General features: G+C 30.1%; 3 protein-coding genes across 3 annotated transcripts; all 3 read right to left on the reverse strand.

The window, feature by feature from the left end:
• Window positions 1-604: 604 nt before the first annotated feature.
• On the reverse strand, window positions 605-4,272 carry HELRODRAFT_166503 (hypothetical protein; the record flags this gene model as incomplete). The annotated part of the gene is made up of 9 exons (XM_009011740.1): window positions 605-833; window positions 1,171-1,285; window positions 1,747-1,840; window positions 2,268-2,304; window positions 2,440-2,537; window positions 2,982-3,133; window positions 3,359-3,476; window positions 3,616-3,775; window positions 4,088-4,272. The coding sequence occupies 9 exons, from the start codon at window positions 4,270-4,272 to the stop codon at window positions 605-607; spliced, it is 1,188 nt and encodes a 395-aa protein (XP_009009988.1).
• A 569-nt stretch (window positions 4,273-4,841) lies between these two features.
• HELRODRAFT_166504 (hypothetical protein) lies at window positions 4,842-6,654 on the reverse strand (the record flags this gene model as incomplete). Its single annotated transcript, XM_009011741.1, has 5 exons — window positions 4,842-4,907; window positions 5,184-5,325; window positions 5,561-5,670; window positions 5,809-5,948; window positions 6,516-6,654. 5 exons carry the CDS (start codon window positions 6,652-6,654, stop codon window positions 4,842-4,844), a joined length of 597 nt encoding a protein of 198 aa, XP_009009989.1.
• A 4,487-nt stretch (window positions 6,655-11,141) lies between these two features.
• HELRODRAFT_166505 (hypothetical protein) lies at window positions 11,142-12,881 on the reverse strand (the record flags this gene model as incomplete). The annotated part of the gene is made up of 3 exons (XM_009011742.1): window positions 11,142-11,492; window positions 11,552-11,869; window positions 12,828-12,881. The coding sequence occupies 3 exons, from the start codon at window positions 12,879-12,881 to the stop codon at window positions 11,142-11,144; spliced, it is 723 nt and encodes a 240-aa protein (XP_009009990.1).
• Between the last annotated feature and the right edge of the window lie 4,066 nt (window positions 12,882-16,947).

A 16,947-nucleotide genomic window follows, 5' to 3' on the forward strand; every position in this document is an offset into this window, starting at 1 on the left:
TTAGTGGCAATTCTAAGAGTGTTTTTGAAATAATCTGAAGTGCTTGGCATTGTTGAAGATTGTGATTTTTATTTGAATAAATAATTTTGATTTTATAATTCGATCAAAATACAACAATGCTATTGTTGTATTACAAATAATCTCAGAAAGCACAATGAAATTTTTATCATAAGTGATAGATAACTCAACGACAAGTAATTTGAGAGAAAGTAAATGAATGAATGAATGAATGAATGAATGAATGGATGAATGAATGAATGTATTAATGAATGAACGAATGAATGAAATTATCAAAATACTAAATACAAGACGATAATAACAAACAATCTAGGTGTAATGTAGAATGTTACGTGATGATAGATAGATAGATAGATAGATAGATGATAGATGATAGATAGATAGATAGATAGATAGATAGATAGATAGATAGATAGATAGATAGATAGATAGATAGATAGATAGATAGATAGATAGATAGATAGATAGATAGATAGATAGATAGATAGATAGATAGATAGATAGATAGATAGATAGATAGATAGATAGATAGATAGATAGATAGATAGATAGATATAGATCACTCCAAATATCCAATTATCTCAAATCACTTCCAATAAACAACAACATCTGGATTATTTTCCACTCTCTCATCGAGTTCCTGGAAGGCGAGATTGAACCTACCGCATATTTCGTCGTATGAATTTGACCCATTCATGCACTCCTCCATTGCGTCCGATCTTTTGTCCTCCATATTCTGGTCGTCAACCAATTTCAGAGGATATTTTTGCAGCCTTCTAACTAAACCTTCAACCAAGCCAAACTGAATCAATTTTCTGCGTGAAAAGAAATCAAGCTTGTATAAATTTGACTGGATTTTTAGTACCAACTAATTTAATTTGCGAAATTTAGTGACATATTATCGCCTCAAAATTATTTTTTCACAAATAATTAATCAAATAAATGTATCGTCACGGCATAGGACAACATTCTAAAATAGGCCTATATGTGATGCGGTCTTACTACATACCGTGCAATAAACAATGATAAGAATTTGTTTCGGCGTGATCATACTATTAAAAAAACTGATATTCATCTAATTGCAAACTAATAAAGCCAAATAAAAAAAAATGAAAAAAACAAAGAAATAGAACGGCAAAAAAAGACATTGACTTTTCATCGATATTTTTACTTCTTGGGTTCAGCCTGAGACAAGCGTCCTTCAGTCTCGAAGTTGGACCCATGGACGTGTAAAATATGAAAATATCGTTGAAAGTCGCTCGCTTGTCTATCAAAAATTTGTAATGTTATTCATTTTCACACTTTTGTTCTTATAACGCGGCTCTGACATGAACAGAATGACTTATGTATCATTATATCATTCTTATAATTAAACTGTCGTGTGTCACAAAGGCTGTAGCATGCCGATACACACACCACACATACACGCACACCAAAGGCTGTAGCATGCCGATACACACGCACACACACACACACACACACACACACACGACACTACCTACATACACATTTTGCAAGCACCGCTTCATACACACACGGCGTATGGATGACAGTTATTGAGTTATGGAAGAGACAGTATTCGAACTAGGCCATCACACCATAACAACACAAGACTTGGCACCTCTACTGACAATTTCAACACAAATTATATTACCCTCAAATGATAATAATAATAAAAATAATAATAATAATAATTATAATTATTATTATTATACCAATCGACCGTACTTGTGATGGATGAGTGTCGAATGCACCTCTCTTGGAACGATGCGTCGTTGTAAAGCTCGTGTATTTTCGGCGTCACAACGTAGGTATTCGAATACTGGAAGGACAGTGAAGTTGAGATGAATAATAATAATAATAATAATAACAATAATAATAAAAATGATAATAATAATGGGAGCATTCTTCTATTGACAGAAAAGATAAAATCAAATGAAATCAATCGAAAATTATTAATCACATTATCAGAATGTAAATAAGATGAGATGTAAAATATAATGTACGATCCTCTCATGCTCTCTGATCAACAAGTGCTTGAGAGTAAAAAAATATATTTAAAATCGGTTAAGTAGTGTTTCTGTCACAATGTATGCTATATGACGAGCGAATTACCACGTTAATCAATTTTTCATTAAAAGATTTCGGCCATAATATTTTAAACAAAGTTAGATTAAAATCGTGAATAATAATAATAACAATAATAATAACAATAACAATAATAACAGTAATAATAAAAAATTACATACCTGGAACAAAGGGACTAGTAACAGAGCACCATGGTATCTGAGATATTTAAAAAAAATGATAAAACAACAAATAATAATAATAACAACAACAAAAATAATTATAATAATAATAAAAACAACAATAATAATAATTATTATATAAAAATTATGAAAGGTAAAAAGAATTATTTACACGAGTTTTTTTATGCAATCTTTAACGATGTCAACGCTAATATCTGCCTCGTGCCCAATCCTCGTAACGGACCATTCTCCATTTATTAGTGGTATAATCTTTAAAAATCATGATCATAACTATCATAATTATTGATTATATTATAATTACATTTAAACCGAAACAAGCCACAAGACGACAAAATAATTTTATTTAGAATGTTTCAAAAAGAGAAGAAAGATAATATGAAAACTATAATCTGTGAAAAAGTAGCCAAAAGATGATAGAAAAATTTGAATAACTAAAATGATAAATTATATAGGATATACGTGATATACACGATATGTGATACAAATGATATGCAATAATAGATTATAAAAATTGTTACATAATAAAAAACTGTTGATCACATTTTTCTGCCATCAAGATATATGTTACACAATACATGAATTGCCTGATATATGTTTTACATGATATATGATACACGTGATATACAAACGGTATGAATGATATACAATAACAGATTATAGAAAGAATTAAACACAAAAAACTGTTGGTCAAACTTTTTTGGCAACGAGGTCGGCATGGGCAAGAAGGCAAGATTGTAGAAGGCTCGGCGAGGAGGAACACCTGAAAACAGGAACGTCGTAATTGTTGACCACGACCTTCTCATCTGTAACTGCATCTATTTGTAGGTGCAAGGTGCTGGAGTTTGCTGGAATTTGTGGAAAAAGAGTATTAGTAACAAATTGACATCTATCTGAAAATTGCAAAAAAAAATTTAGGTTAGTTTTTTTTCTCAATTTAATTAATGAGATTTCTATAATTTTCAAAATTAATACATTGTAGATGTACTTAATAAATGAATAAAAAATATAAATAATAAAATACTGAAAAAATGACTAAAAATAACTAAGAAAGATTATTTAATTCTATTTACCTTTGCCGATGTAATTACAACGTCCGTATTTGTTCAAATCATTGAAGACTGTGGTCAGAAGCTTTGTTATATTCTCTTTGTTCTTTTCGTTCAACAAAAATCCATGGAAGGTTTCATGCTAGAAAGAGAAAAAGATAATTTTGTGATACTTTTGAAATCATATTTTATTAAATAAATAAAAATGTTCAACCAACCATAAGTTCAGTTAATTACAAAATTGAACAATTAATCAATCAGACGATCATTAATTCACCAACTTCTAGGTATAAGTTCACTTTTCTGACAACATTCTCATAATTATTTCCATCAGAGTGCGAATTGAGAACGAAGCAGCAGTTGAAACGAATCTCGTTCCTCTCAAACTGCTCACCCTCCACTAAGATTGGATAGCCTATAATCATGTGACCCTGGGAGTGTCTTCAAAATTACATTAAAGCATTTAAATATAACATAATATACATAATATATATAAATATATACATTATAATATAATGTAAACATATTATATATAGATTATACAATATAGGACTATACTATAAAAAAGAGAGAAATTCTCATCCTATAGTAATGTTTATAGTCACTATAGGATGAGAATTTCTCTGTTTTTTTTCTCTTTCTCTCTAATTATATATATTATACTTTAAGAAAGAAGGAAAAATAAATAATATTAATTAACATAATAATTTAATATTTTTATTTAATACAATTATTTAATAATAATTTACTAACAATCTGATGACTCTCCGATAGAGTTGTTTCTTGGGGATGACGTACTTGTGCAAATGACTCAAAAAAGTTTCTTTGGTAATGATTTCCTCTGGAACTTGAAGAACTATTTTTGGACCTTCAGTCAGATGGAACATACTGAAAAAAATACTTTCAATCTTTCCAGAACTGGCAACAACGCTGGCCATTGTTTATTTAACTTTTTGCAGTTTTTGTTTGAAATATTGCAAAAATAATCGTTAATAGTGACAAAGTAAAAACATTTGCTCCATTAATTGAGGCAATTTAATGGAATTTTAAAAGCAACTTGCGAAAAGTGAACTTTGCGAAAAGTGAATTTAAGTCAATTAGTAGGAATGAGGCAAAAACCAACTCAATCAGTATTTCAAATCATTTAGCTATTTCAACCAGATTTAACACTTTTTTTGAAATATTTAAAACTTTCCACAACAAAATTTTAACTAATTCTTGCAAACTGTAAATACAACTATTTTTTACGAGTTTTACTTGCGCGAAGTTTATTTTAGCGATCACGCAAATCAATCACTCCGCATATACGTGTCTGAACTGTACAACTACTAAAGCAACAAGAGAAAAATGTCAAAATTAGACATATTTTATTTATAAAAAAACATACAAACGTATAATTATACATGCATAAACATGCAAACATATACATATACATAAATATATATATATTGTATATATTTAACAGGGTCGATACTATTCGTGTTTGAATAGTCTTCATCATCTTCCATTACAGCACTGATGATGAAGTCTGGTTGAATTTATACTTTTCAAGATCTTCATGAAACTTTGCAACCTGGATGTAAAGAAAAAGTTTAATACAAATTTTCAGAAAAATATTAGCAATTGAATATATACATTTATGAAAATATTAACGCTTAAATATGAATAAAGATAGCCTAACTTCAAATGAGTCTCAATTGAACAATAAGAAAAATTTTCAAATAATTGAGACTGATCAAATTATACATGCTAAAAACATATCTCAAACACATAAAATCAATTCCTAAATCTTCTTACTATTTAAAAATAAATTTTAAAAAGTTAACAAAAAAGATAAATATCTTCTTACTATCTTGTTGACATGAGTCAGGGCTTCTGATTGGCTATCACTGTCCTTGACTTTGAAGCAGCAGTCGGGTTTGTAGGGTGGTTTGATGACTATTTTGTTCCACACTATGATGTCATCGCCTGACCATCTGACCTCTTCGATTCTGAGAGATTGTTTGAAAATATGAATAGTTATTACAATAAAATTTAAATAATATTTGTTATAATTCTATGTTCAATATAATTGAATTGAAATTGAAAAAAGACAGATTGTAGATCATAAAAATTAAATAAAAGACAATGACACATAGTTAGATGAAGATATAAAAAACCCCAAAAAATAAATAAAAAATTGCATATAGGTAAAAATTTTATAAAAAAAAAATTAAAGCCACCAACGTTTTACTGATTGTGGATATTAGACTCTGGGCTAGAATACTCGATCCTGGCTTGATGAAATCGGCCCTCTTCATTTTCTCTTCCCCATTCATCTGTACCCGTGCATCCAACTAACGAGAGAATTTATTTTTGGTAATAGTTTAAAAATTAGATATAAAAATAATAATATAAATCAATAAAAATAATAAATTGATAAATATAGATAAGTAATAAATAAAAATGTTATTAAAATGAAAATAATTTTATACTTTATTTGATGAGACATTAGGAAATGTGCTGTTCAAGTTCTCCATTGTGGCCTCTTTCACTAACTCAATTTTGGTTTGAAATGACAGATTTACAAGAGTAAAGTTGAACAAGTTTGGTTTCTTGTTGCTTGCAGGCATTTCTGAAACAAAATCAAAATAATTATTAAATCATTAGTTATTAAAAAATGGCTTCTAAAGAAATAAGCTTTATTTTTTATAACAATAAAATAAAAATGTGATAAATCTCTAATTAGCAGTAAATACTGTCGCTGAAGTGTAGAAAAATTGCTAAAGAAACAGCAAATGTTTGTTTATGTATGTAAATTAAATGAATTTTTAGCAAGTGTATATATAGCTCACTTGTAATTTTCAGAGAACCTTACATGTACATAATTCACTAGTCGTCTCTACTAATACTCTTTTAATAATTTTAAATTTTATTTTAATTCTTTGATAATGGAACTCATAAAGGAAAGGACTTGTTTTGAGACTGTACAATTTGCGACAATTACCACCGACCAAGCAAAAATTAATATGTTGCGGTATTTACCGTGAATTTAGTAATTTTATGTGTAAAAATGACAATACTAACAAGACTACAATTTATTAATTTTATTTGCTATCATTTTGCAAACAAAAGGATATAGAATAGACATAACTATGCATAACACGAAAGCAAAACAAACAAACAAACAAAAAGAACTAACTCAGAACGACACACTTCATGACAGCTTCATCGTAGGCCACGACCTCCCCTTGAAATTGGGTGCCTAGAAAATCCGTGCACCGAACGATCGATCCTATCTTGGACGCCAGCTTACTCGGCTCTAGTATTTCATACGCCATTTTATTAAATTTGATGAGTATTTTAGCCTATCGTACCATACAATACCTCACTCAAACGTTCAATTCCAGATCGCTAACAACAAAAAATAAATGAATTAATTCACCGAAAGAATAAATTAAAGAAACCATGTGATTCGAATTAACTTTTAGTTGAAGTACTGGCCGCATTACTATATATATATGTTAAATGTTATATATATGTTAAAGCTAATAAAATAATTATCAAACATAGTATAAATATTTTGTCTATAATTAAAATAATCTTATTTATTTAATTTAATTCTCAATGTTTCTACATTTTTTAATAAGTTTTTGACATTTTTTAAACTTAAAGTATGACCATTACAAAGTTAAAGATCAGAGTTGAACTATAGTTATAAACTTCGAACGTTGACCAAAAAAAATTTACACCACTCTATTTAATTTTTATTCTAATTGTATTTTTATTAACTAAAAATTAAAAGCTCCTTACATAAATTGTAACAAATACATGGCATCAACCCTGTCCAGTGGATGTTTCCGTAGAATGTGTATCAGAGACCACGTTAGGGCTATTATTTCTTCCATGGATATATATAATATCCATGATCCCTTCACTAAAATGACCTCATAATGACCAAACGATCCCCGCATATGTAGAATGTATAGATAGATCGTACAACCATGCAATGACTTGTTATATAGTGTAATAAATTGCCAGGAAATAAGCTGAGGAACGCACCCACCCATGCTGACAACATGGCGTATTTTAAATCTCGAAAGTTAAATATGAAGAAATACAATTAAATACAACACAGTACAATAAAATGCTATACTGTACAGAGTATTAGGTATTGTTAGAATGTTGTCGTTGTTGGAGCTATTTTTTAGAAAGCTGACATTTTATTTCATTTAAACAATTTAAAAAAAAAAATTTACTCGTTGCAGTTTGGACGCATCTGATCAGTCAATAAGGCAAGTTTAAAAACCTATAACACAAACAATTCTCTTCCAGTCTATCTATATATAGGACTGCATGTTCAATAGAACGTTAGTTTCAGTCAGCTATTAAGTAGAGAAATGTTTATTTAAAAGAAGAAACTTCAAATTAAAAGATTATTACTATTATTATTGTTGTTGTTATTATTATTTGAAAATTTTCCATTCGTATTAGTAAATTCTAGAATGAAACCAAATGGTAGTTTCTCGAACTATTTCTCGATAAAATTAGATCTACAAAGCATTGGATGAGAAAGCGTTATGTCATTGCTACAAGCAACAATGCACCTGCTCACTTCTTTTGACAATTTATTCACATTTTTTATTTTAAAAGTCATAATTGCCATCATATGTGTGTGTGTTGTGTGTGTGTGTGTTTTTTTGTGTGCTCAATAAATTTGTTTCGTAAATGTTAACTTTCATTACATATTTTTGATGCTAGTCAAAATCGTTGATCCTATTATTTTGACCAGACTACCACAAATTTGGTAAGTTTCTTGAACGTCGAATTATAAAATCAAATCATCTTCAAAATTTTGGTCCCCCGTCTAATTTGTCTAGACCAGCTCCTGTCGCTGTAGCAATATATACCTACGTTTTTATTCTTTCATTTTACATTCATTTTATTCTAAATTTTATTCATTCTTTTAACAATTCAATTCTGTATCAGATAGAAAAAATAATTACAAAATGATAATTTTTACAAGAATATTCAGAGAATAAAATTTTTCATGACTCATCTTATGTAGAAGTAGAAAAGTTGACAGCAAGTAATGCCAGCCTGCTGTCCACAACTTTTGCCAAGAAAACCTTCGACAAACACGAACCAAATCAAAAAACATGATAGTGACAAGTTGTATACACCTTTCACTCTGGCGGCCTGAAACGTTAGAACGTTGTACCGGACTGGAAAATTCCAAAAACGTAAAACAAGAATAAAATAAAAAATGTTTTAAATGTGAATTTTATTCAATATCATCTTTATAGCACGTCTGGATGATGGTGAAGAAGATGACGATGTGACTACAATTATGATGAGGTGATGACGAAAATTGTGATGATGATATTGATAAAGATGGTGATGATGATATTGATGAAGATGGTAATGATGATGATATTGATGATGATGATCAAAAAGAAGAAGAAGATTATGATAACGATGGTGAGGAAGATAAAAGATTGCTGAACAACATTTTTCGGCTAAAATAATTCACTTTAGCATAGGAGTACTTGATTTCAACAGTTAAACTTCGCATTACATACCTAATTACTCAAAAATTGTTAAGCACAACATTGCTATTTTAAATAAATTCAACGAATTCGCTAAAACTTACCAAATCAAAAAAAGCTAAATGAAGAAAATGGTTTGATGAGGTTTGAAATTTTTTTACATGGAAGCGTTAAAGGTTCTCTCGTTTGATCTTAGGAAAAAAAATTTTTCATCAAGGCGCGGAATATTTTATAATTTTTTTCAATTTTCTCATTTTATCTTTTAATTCTTTTCAAATCCTTTTTTAATTCATTTTTATTCTTTTTTTCATTTTTTTCTCCTGAAATTTGTGCCCAGAATTTAGAATCCATGTTACAAAGTCATTCAGTCACGTCCAGGCAAATCCTGTGATCAATCAAAAACCCGACATTCCTTTTATGTACTAAAAGGAAAATTCTACAAGAAATTTAATTTAAATGGAATTTATTCGCCTGAAACACAGTCACACACAGACGGACAAAAAGAAATAGAGAGAGAGATTAGATACGCAGATAGGAAAAGAAAGAAAGAGAGAGTGAGAAAAAGAGAACAATAGATACACAGATAGGAAAAGAAAAAGAGAGAGAAAGAGAGAGAGAGAGTGACCTTTTTATGTATCTTCCTTTTCCATGTTCTTAACACTATATCACAAGATTGATATAACCGTGTAGATGTTTTTAACTGGTTAGTAACAAACAATCAACCCAATACAAATACTCATTCAACGAGTTCGTTCGTATGCTTCCTACATGTACACGAATACTAACAATACACTCACAAACGTCAGAATTACAATTGAGTTGATTCACCACGTGACATACCTGACGACCATTATTGTTATTTCATTTTAGCATTTGATTCATAACGAGACAAGCCCTGTCACATCAAAAGTATTTCTTTTTGGCATTAATCAGCATTTAAGTATTAGTAGTAGTAGTGGTGGGGGTGGAAGTAGTAGTTGTAATTAGTGGTAGTAGTAGTAACCGTAGTAACAACACCAGCAGCTTTAGTGGTAATTGTTGTAGTAGTTGTTGTAGTAGGGGTAACAATAGCAGCAGTAGTAGTAGTAACCGTAGTAACAGCAGCGACTGTTGTAGTAATATTAGTAGCTGTTGTAGGAGTGGTGACGACGATTGCGTTGATGATTTTAATAGTTGAATACCCATTTCATTGCTAGTTCGCATAAAAAATTCAGTCCTGTGTAAAGTAACAAATGGATATTCAAGCCAAGACGCTCAGCACATCACTGCAATGAAAGAGGTAGAAGTGACGTAATTAATGTTTGTAGCCAGTGGGATTGGGTAAAAGTGTACGACCAAAAGCATCGTGACGTTTGATTACGCTCGTGATACATAAAACACACACACACACACATAACACAAAAACTCACACACACACATACCACAAAACTACTCACACACACACACACACACACACACACACATATATATATATATATATATATATACACACATACAAATGAAAACACGCAAAAAACAAATTTGTGTAGCTGTAGAAAGTTAACAAATAGAAAGTTGACAAATACCCACACAAACATATAGATCATACACACCACACACACACACACACACACACACACACACACACACACACACACACTAAAAACAAACAAATTACAATATGATCATAAATTTAATAGGCAATGAAAGTCATGAATGCGTGTACAATAGGGATATGACAATTTTTAAAGACCCTATCCCCATGTTATTTTTTGTGGAGTTTTAATGCAAAGATCAAGAAAAATCCAAAGGCAAGTGTCAACTTTAAAAAAATGTCACCCCCTTAATTAAATTTATATATATATATACATTGTACAAAATGGTTTTTTTAATCAGAAATACAAACATACAGGTTTTAGTGTTCATTTGTCAAAAGAAATTTAATGTTAATTTTTTCAATGCTTTTGCACAATAGAAGTAAATCCTGCAGAACTTTAATTGCACGTTCAGCACAAATGTTTGACCTTTGAGTTGAGATTGGAGTTGGCTCAACCGACCAAAAAGTCCTTAAAGTCTTTATTGCCTTTGATCTTTGCAAACGGCTGCCAAATTATTGTAGTCATCCTGATTATAAACCTGACCAGAAAACCAGATGTCACTCTACGTGCCAGTAATAAAGTCACATGATGACTGACCTTCGGCTGACTGTCAAAATTCTGGAAGTAAAATATAAGCTAGCAAAACATAGATTGCTCGGCTATTCTATCTTGCATTGCTTATATTTGGCAAAGTTCTGAAATTTACTTTAGGAAGCATCCTGTTTCCTTAAACTGTCTGTAACAAGTGATCAAGTGATGAAGGAAAGCCATATCATCTCTCCAAACAATTTCTTCTTCCTTCGGAGCATCTGAATCTTGAGAACCACTGTCAAAATCTTGTTTTTCTTCTTCAGTGTTAAAATGTTCTTCATCTTTACTGCTTAAATCATCCTTAGTATCTTGACTGACTCTTTGCTGTTCTTCATCTTCACTGTTTAAATCATCCTTAGTATCTTGACTGACTTTTTGCTTAATCAACTTTAGTTTTCTAGGATGAACTCCTTGTGTATCTTCAATTGTGGTGCAGTAGCCAGCTCTACCATTTGTTGACATCTGAAGCTTATAGAGGGCTTTATCTTTCTACACAACTATTTTCCATTTTCATCAGTTACGTTGAACAAGTTGGTAAAGTCTTGCGTTCCTGGTTTTCTGCTGTTTTTTTCATACTTGTTTAGTACATTCTCAATTTTTCTTTCCACTGTAGATTTGCTTTTTTGAATTGGAAGATTCAGTTTTTTCCATAAGATTTTTACTTCTTTGATCACTATCACAACTCTCTCCTGTCTACTTTTCACATTTGCAGCTAAGCACTTAAATCTGTCCAGGATATGCTGTTCTGTTGGCATTTTGCTCATTTGGTCAAGACTGTCAACAATCTTTGCATAATTTTTTGAATTCTTGGCTTTTTCAAATCTCACCAAATTTGATTCCTATAGTTTCTTATTCAAATCTAAAAGAAGACTATTTTTAGACATCTTGACTATAGTCCTGTCGAATTATAATTTGAGTGTAAATTTAATTATCTACAAATAAACAAATCTTATGAGTTTAGGTTATCAAAATAAGTTTATAAAATATCAAAAGTCAGGTGATGATAACAAATATAATATATAATATGAAAGATTATGTAGTAAGCATGCATACATATAGCAAAATCACCCCAGCAATAAACTGAAGCTGTGATCCCTTAAACTGTACTGTATCTACCAATAGATAGATGGGAGAAAACGGTTTTCAGCTTAGGGGGGGGGGGGGGTGAACTTTTCTAAGATTCAACACTTTCAAATGATATTTCCAGTTCTAAAAATGTAATTTCTCCACTCATAGTGGCATGGAAAACCAAAAATTGCCAAAAAATTTTTGGTCATATATCTAGTGTACAATCGCGTTAGAATGAAATTTTCTAACGGCCAGCAACTGAGGTACCTAGAGGTTCTTAAAAACAACCATCTGAAAACGAACTTGTGCTAATTGAATTATAAAATTTAATTAAAAAATAAACTAATGATCACAAAATAATAAAAATATAATAAAAACAATTCTATTTCAATGAGACTTATTATGAATTCAACTTTTTTATTTCCTCATCAATATTTTTAATGATAAGTTTCTTAATGCTAAGATGATTTTGTGGTGTGTGTACGTGTGTATGTGTGTGTGTGTGTGATGTGCCTTTATGTGTGTGTGCATGATGATAAGGATGTTGAAATGTGGCGTTGAAATCCCCACCAGTGACACGCCAAGCTGTTTTGCGACTTCACTCTCCACAAAGCCGTCATTTTCTATTTCACGCATCGTTTTTCTCAGATTTTTTTTACTTGAAATTATAAATAAAGTTGAAAAAATGGCTTGAAAATTTTTTAATTTTTTTAGACGGTGAAAAAATACTTTAAAAATAGTTGATGTATGAGCAAGAGCTGATTTTCGAATGGCAGTTTCCATTGTGAATTATTGAAACACGGTCAAGGTCATGGATTGGTGGTGATTTTAAATTGTGAAAATGTTTGCCTTTTATATGGCTATTATCAGAAGTTTTGTTAGACTTTTACAAATATTTTATTTTTCATTGCATACCAGGTTGAATAGGATTTTATCATAGCTATTAATTTCTTCTGACATCTTGAATCGAAATATATGTTTGGGGCGTTAACGTTCCATAGTGTATATTATATTTGTTAGATCAGTTTTTGTATGTATCTAACTGTATATATCACAATCTGTATATATCACGTTTTGTATATCACAAAACACAAGACAGAAAATGATAAATTATCAGTCAAACAAGACGATCACCAAGTGAAAACGAAAAAAAAACCTTCAGTTCCCAGTTCAATTAGTAACAGTGAACGGCCAACGAGGTCGAAGTTGGCGAAGAAGAGGAGATGACGTCATACATCTAAAAATGACGTCATTCATAATTCTACGTCAAAACAAGCCGGAACGTTGGTATGGTAAACTTCCGGTAAACACATCTATAAATATTATATATTTCGTCATAAAGTAGTCAAGATGGATTGACGCACGGGCACACGCATCACACACACGCATACACACACACACACACGCATACACACACACGCATACACACACACAGACACTGAGTTGCACTTCACCTATAATGTTATCTTACAATTTTAAGAGTTAAAGAATTGTATAATGATGAGAAAGGATGTAAAATTAAATAAATGGCGACATAAGTATCGTTTACATTACGACATTACGATACTTAAATACCGATACAAAACTTAAATACCGATACAAAATTTAATTACCGATACGAAACTTAAATACCGATACGATACTTAAATACTGATACGAAATTTAAATACCGATACGAAACTTAAATACCGATACGATACTTAAATGCCGATACGAAACTTAAATACCGAGACGATACTTAAATACCGACACGATACTTAAATTTGATTTTTTTATTTCCTTTTATTTGAATTTTTACATTTCAAAAATTCTGGAAAATGTCATACCAGCCAGACAATTCGGATTCACTAAAGTTCAAAAAAAGGACGGAGACAGATAGGCACCATTAAAACGTATGAGAAAGAAGGAGAGAAAGACAAGAGGAAAAAAGAGCGAAAAAGAAAGAAAGAAAGAAAAAAGAGAGAAAGAGGGAAGAAAAAAAGAGAGAGTAATATAAATATAAAAGGCTTCTCGGATTGACATGCAATTTGCTGTCGATTGGTTGGTTATGAGAATGATGAAGACTACAATATCTTATATTTGTTGTTGTTGCTGTTGTTGTTGTTGTTGCTATTGTTGTTGCTGTTATATATAATGATGATGATTTTGTTGTTATGTGAATGATGAAATCTACAACATGTTGTATTTGTTGTTGCTGCTGTAACATTTTATGTTGTTGCTGTTGCTTCTGTTGTAGTTGCTGCTGTTGTGATTGCTGTTGTTGCTTCTGTTGTTGCTGCTGTTGTGGTTGCTGTTGTTGCTGCCGTTGTAGTCGCTAGCTGTTTTTACAGTTTCTGTTATTTACGTTGATAATAATGTCGTTATTGTTGTCGTCTGTATTTATATTTAAGAAGATAGAATTTAACTAATCGAAAGAGCATGGCAAAGTATAAATGAAATGGATAATTATTTGTCTGGTAGTAAAAGATTCAAAATTAAAACGAAATAATAAGAATAAAAATAATACAATAAAAGTTACGAAATAATAATAATAATAACAATAATAATAATTAATAATAATAATAATGTATTAGAAGTTGCTGCTAGAAGATTTCAACGTAAAATTGTATGTAAGTTGACATTGTGTGATAAAATTATTCTCATTATATTATTAATATTATATTATATATTAAATTTATATTATATTATATATTACACAATTGTTTTGAAATCTTTACAATTATAAATAATATAATTGAATAATACATGATTTTAAATATTATTGTTACGTTTCTGGAAAAATTAATTTTTTAATTAAATATAATTAAATAATTAATTAATTAAGTTTATTTATTTCTATTATATATATATAATTCTATTTATATATATATATATATATATATATATATACAAATTAAGATAAGAAAGAAAGAGAGGGAAAAAGACAGATGGATAGGTTGTGAAAAGAAATAGAGAAAATGAAAGAGAGGGAGAGAGAAAGACAAAGAGATAGAAAGAGAGAGAGAGAGAAAGACAAAGAGATAGAAAGAGGGAGAGAGAGAAAGACAAAGAGATAGAAAGAGAGAGAGAGACAGACAGACAGACAGAGACAGAGAGAGAGGAGAGAGAGAGAAACAAGCAAGCAAGCACCAAAAGCCAGACCACGAAATTATTAAGAACTAAACAAATGAACTGGCTTACTTGATGAAATGAGAATTTATTTTATTTGAAAGAAAAAGAAATAAAAGAGATAAATAACAAAAAAGAAAAAAGAAATAAAAAGAAACATCGAAGAATATATTTTAATTAAAAAAAATCTTTTCAAAAATAATTTTTTCAAGTTTTCTTGAACTATTGAAACAGAAAGTATTTTAAGTAATTTATTTTAATTATTTATTTATTTACTGTTTATTTACTTTCGAAACATAGGAATGGCAAGGGAAAGTTTTAAGAAAAAAGATTTGGCTGAGAAATAATCTTTTAAAAAAGTTTTTGGCGGGATGGCGGGAAAGTTTTTTTTTAAATTTTGGCGGGAAGTATTGAAAAAATTTCCGCTCATTTATATTCCCTTCTGATTAATAGAGGCAGAAAAATGTGTGAATATAGTATATGTCTGTGGTTGTGAGTGTTTGTGTGTGCGAGTGAATATAGTGTATGTTTGTGTTTGAGTGTGTGTCTGTGTTTGTGTGAATTTCAAGTGTGCTTGTGTTTGTATGTGCTTGTATGTGTTTGTGTGCGTGTATTTAAATTAGAAGTTTTTTACTAAAATTTAGACGTATGTCTGTATAGTGTATGTTTTTGTTTGATTTTGTCTGTGTTTGTCTGTGTCTCTGTTTGTTTGTGTGTGTCTCTGTTTGTTAGTGTCTGTGTGTGTCCGTGTGTGTTTGTGTTTGTGTGCGTATATTCAAATTAAAAGTTTTTTTACTAAAAATTTAGACTTAAATGATTAAAAATTTACTTGTTAACGCGAAGTGAAACCCTAAAAGTGTCTTAACCATCTTACGTGGAACTTTTCAGTTGTTTACTTTCGTTAATGATTCTGAATGATTTTGATGTATTTTGATGTCTTTTTAGTGTATTGCGTGTTGTTGTTAATGCCATTGATGGACGATTTGATGGGAATGAGCTTTATTTAAGGCTGGGATCTATATTCGTTATTAAGTTTCGTATGTTAATGTTTAAGTTAATGTTTATACTGTTTATAATAATATTTTATCATATTTATTACATATAATATTATTCGTAATAAATTGCTTTTCAGTCAGACGTTAATGTAACATAGCATATACCAAACTAGGTTGCATTAGTATGTGCAATTTCTTATTTCTTATACTTTAACATTTAAAAATTTTGGATCACTTTGCAATCGAATCCGGCCTCTGCAACACTGGAAATTTAGAGTTTAGAGTGCTAGGCCATGTTTATAATCTACCGATAAAAAGAAACACAATTTAAATTCATCAATTTTGTTGTTGTTGTTGTTGTTTTTGTTGCTGTTGCTGCTTTTGTTGTTGTTGACATTGTAGAATACGCTGTCAGTTTGTTTATATTATTAATGTAAATATTATTATTGTGATTATTGTTGTTGTTGTTATTATGATTATTGTTATTATGATGATTATTATTATTATTATGATTTTGTTCTCTCCATTATGAAAGTTTAGAATAGATTACGTAACTTTAATTTCTCCCTTTAAATAAAGGCAATTATTTTTTACACTACCACGCAATTATTTAGATTAAATTTTTTTTAGCCATCATCATCGTCTTCTTTATCGTCATCAACATCAATTTTATCTTTGGCACCATCGTCATCATCATCATCGTCGTCATCATCATCGTCGTCATCATCATCATTATCATCATCACT

This window comes from Helobdella robusta (genome assembly GCF_000326865.2).
Source record: "Helobdella robusta unplaced genomic scaffold HELROscaffold_10, whole genome shotgun sequence".
Taxonomy (NCBI): Eukaryota; Metazoa; Annelida; class Clitellata; order Rhynchobdellida; family Glossiphoniidae; genus Helobdella; species Helobdella robusta.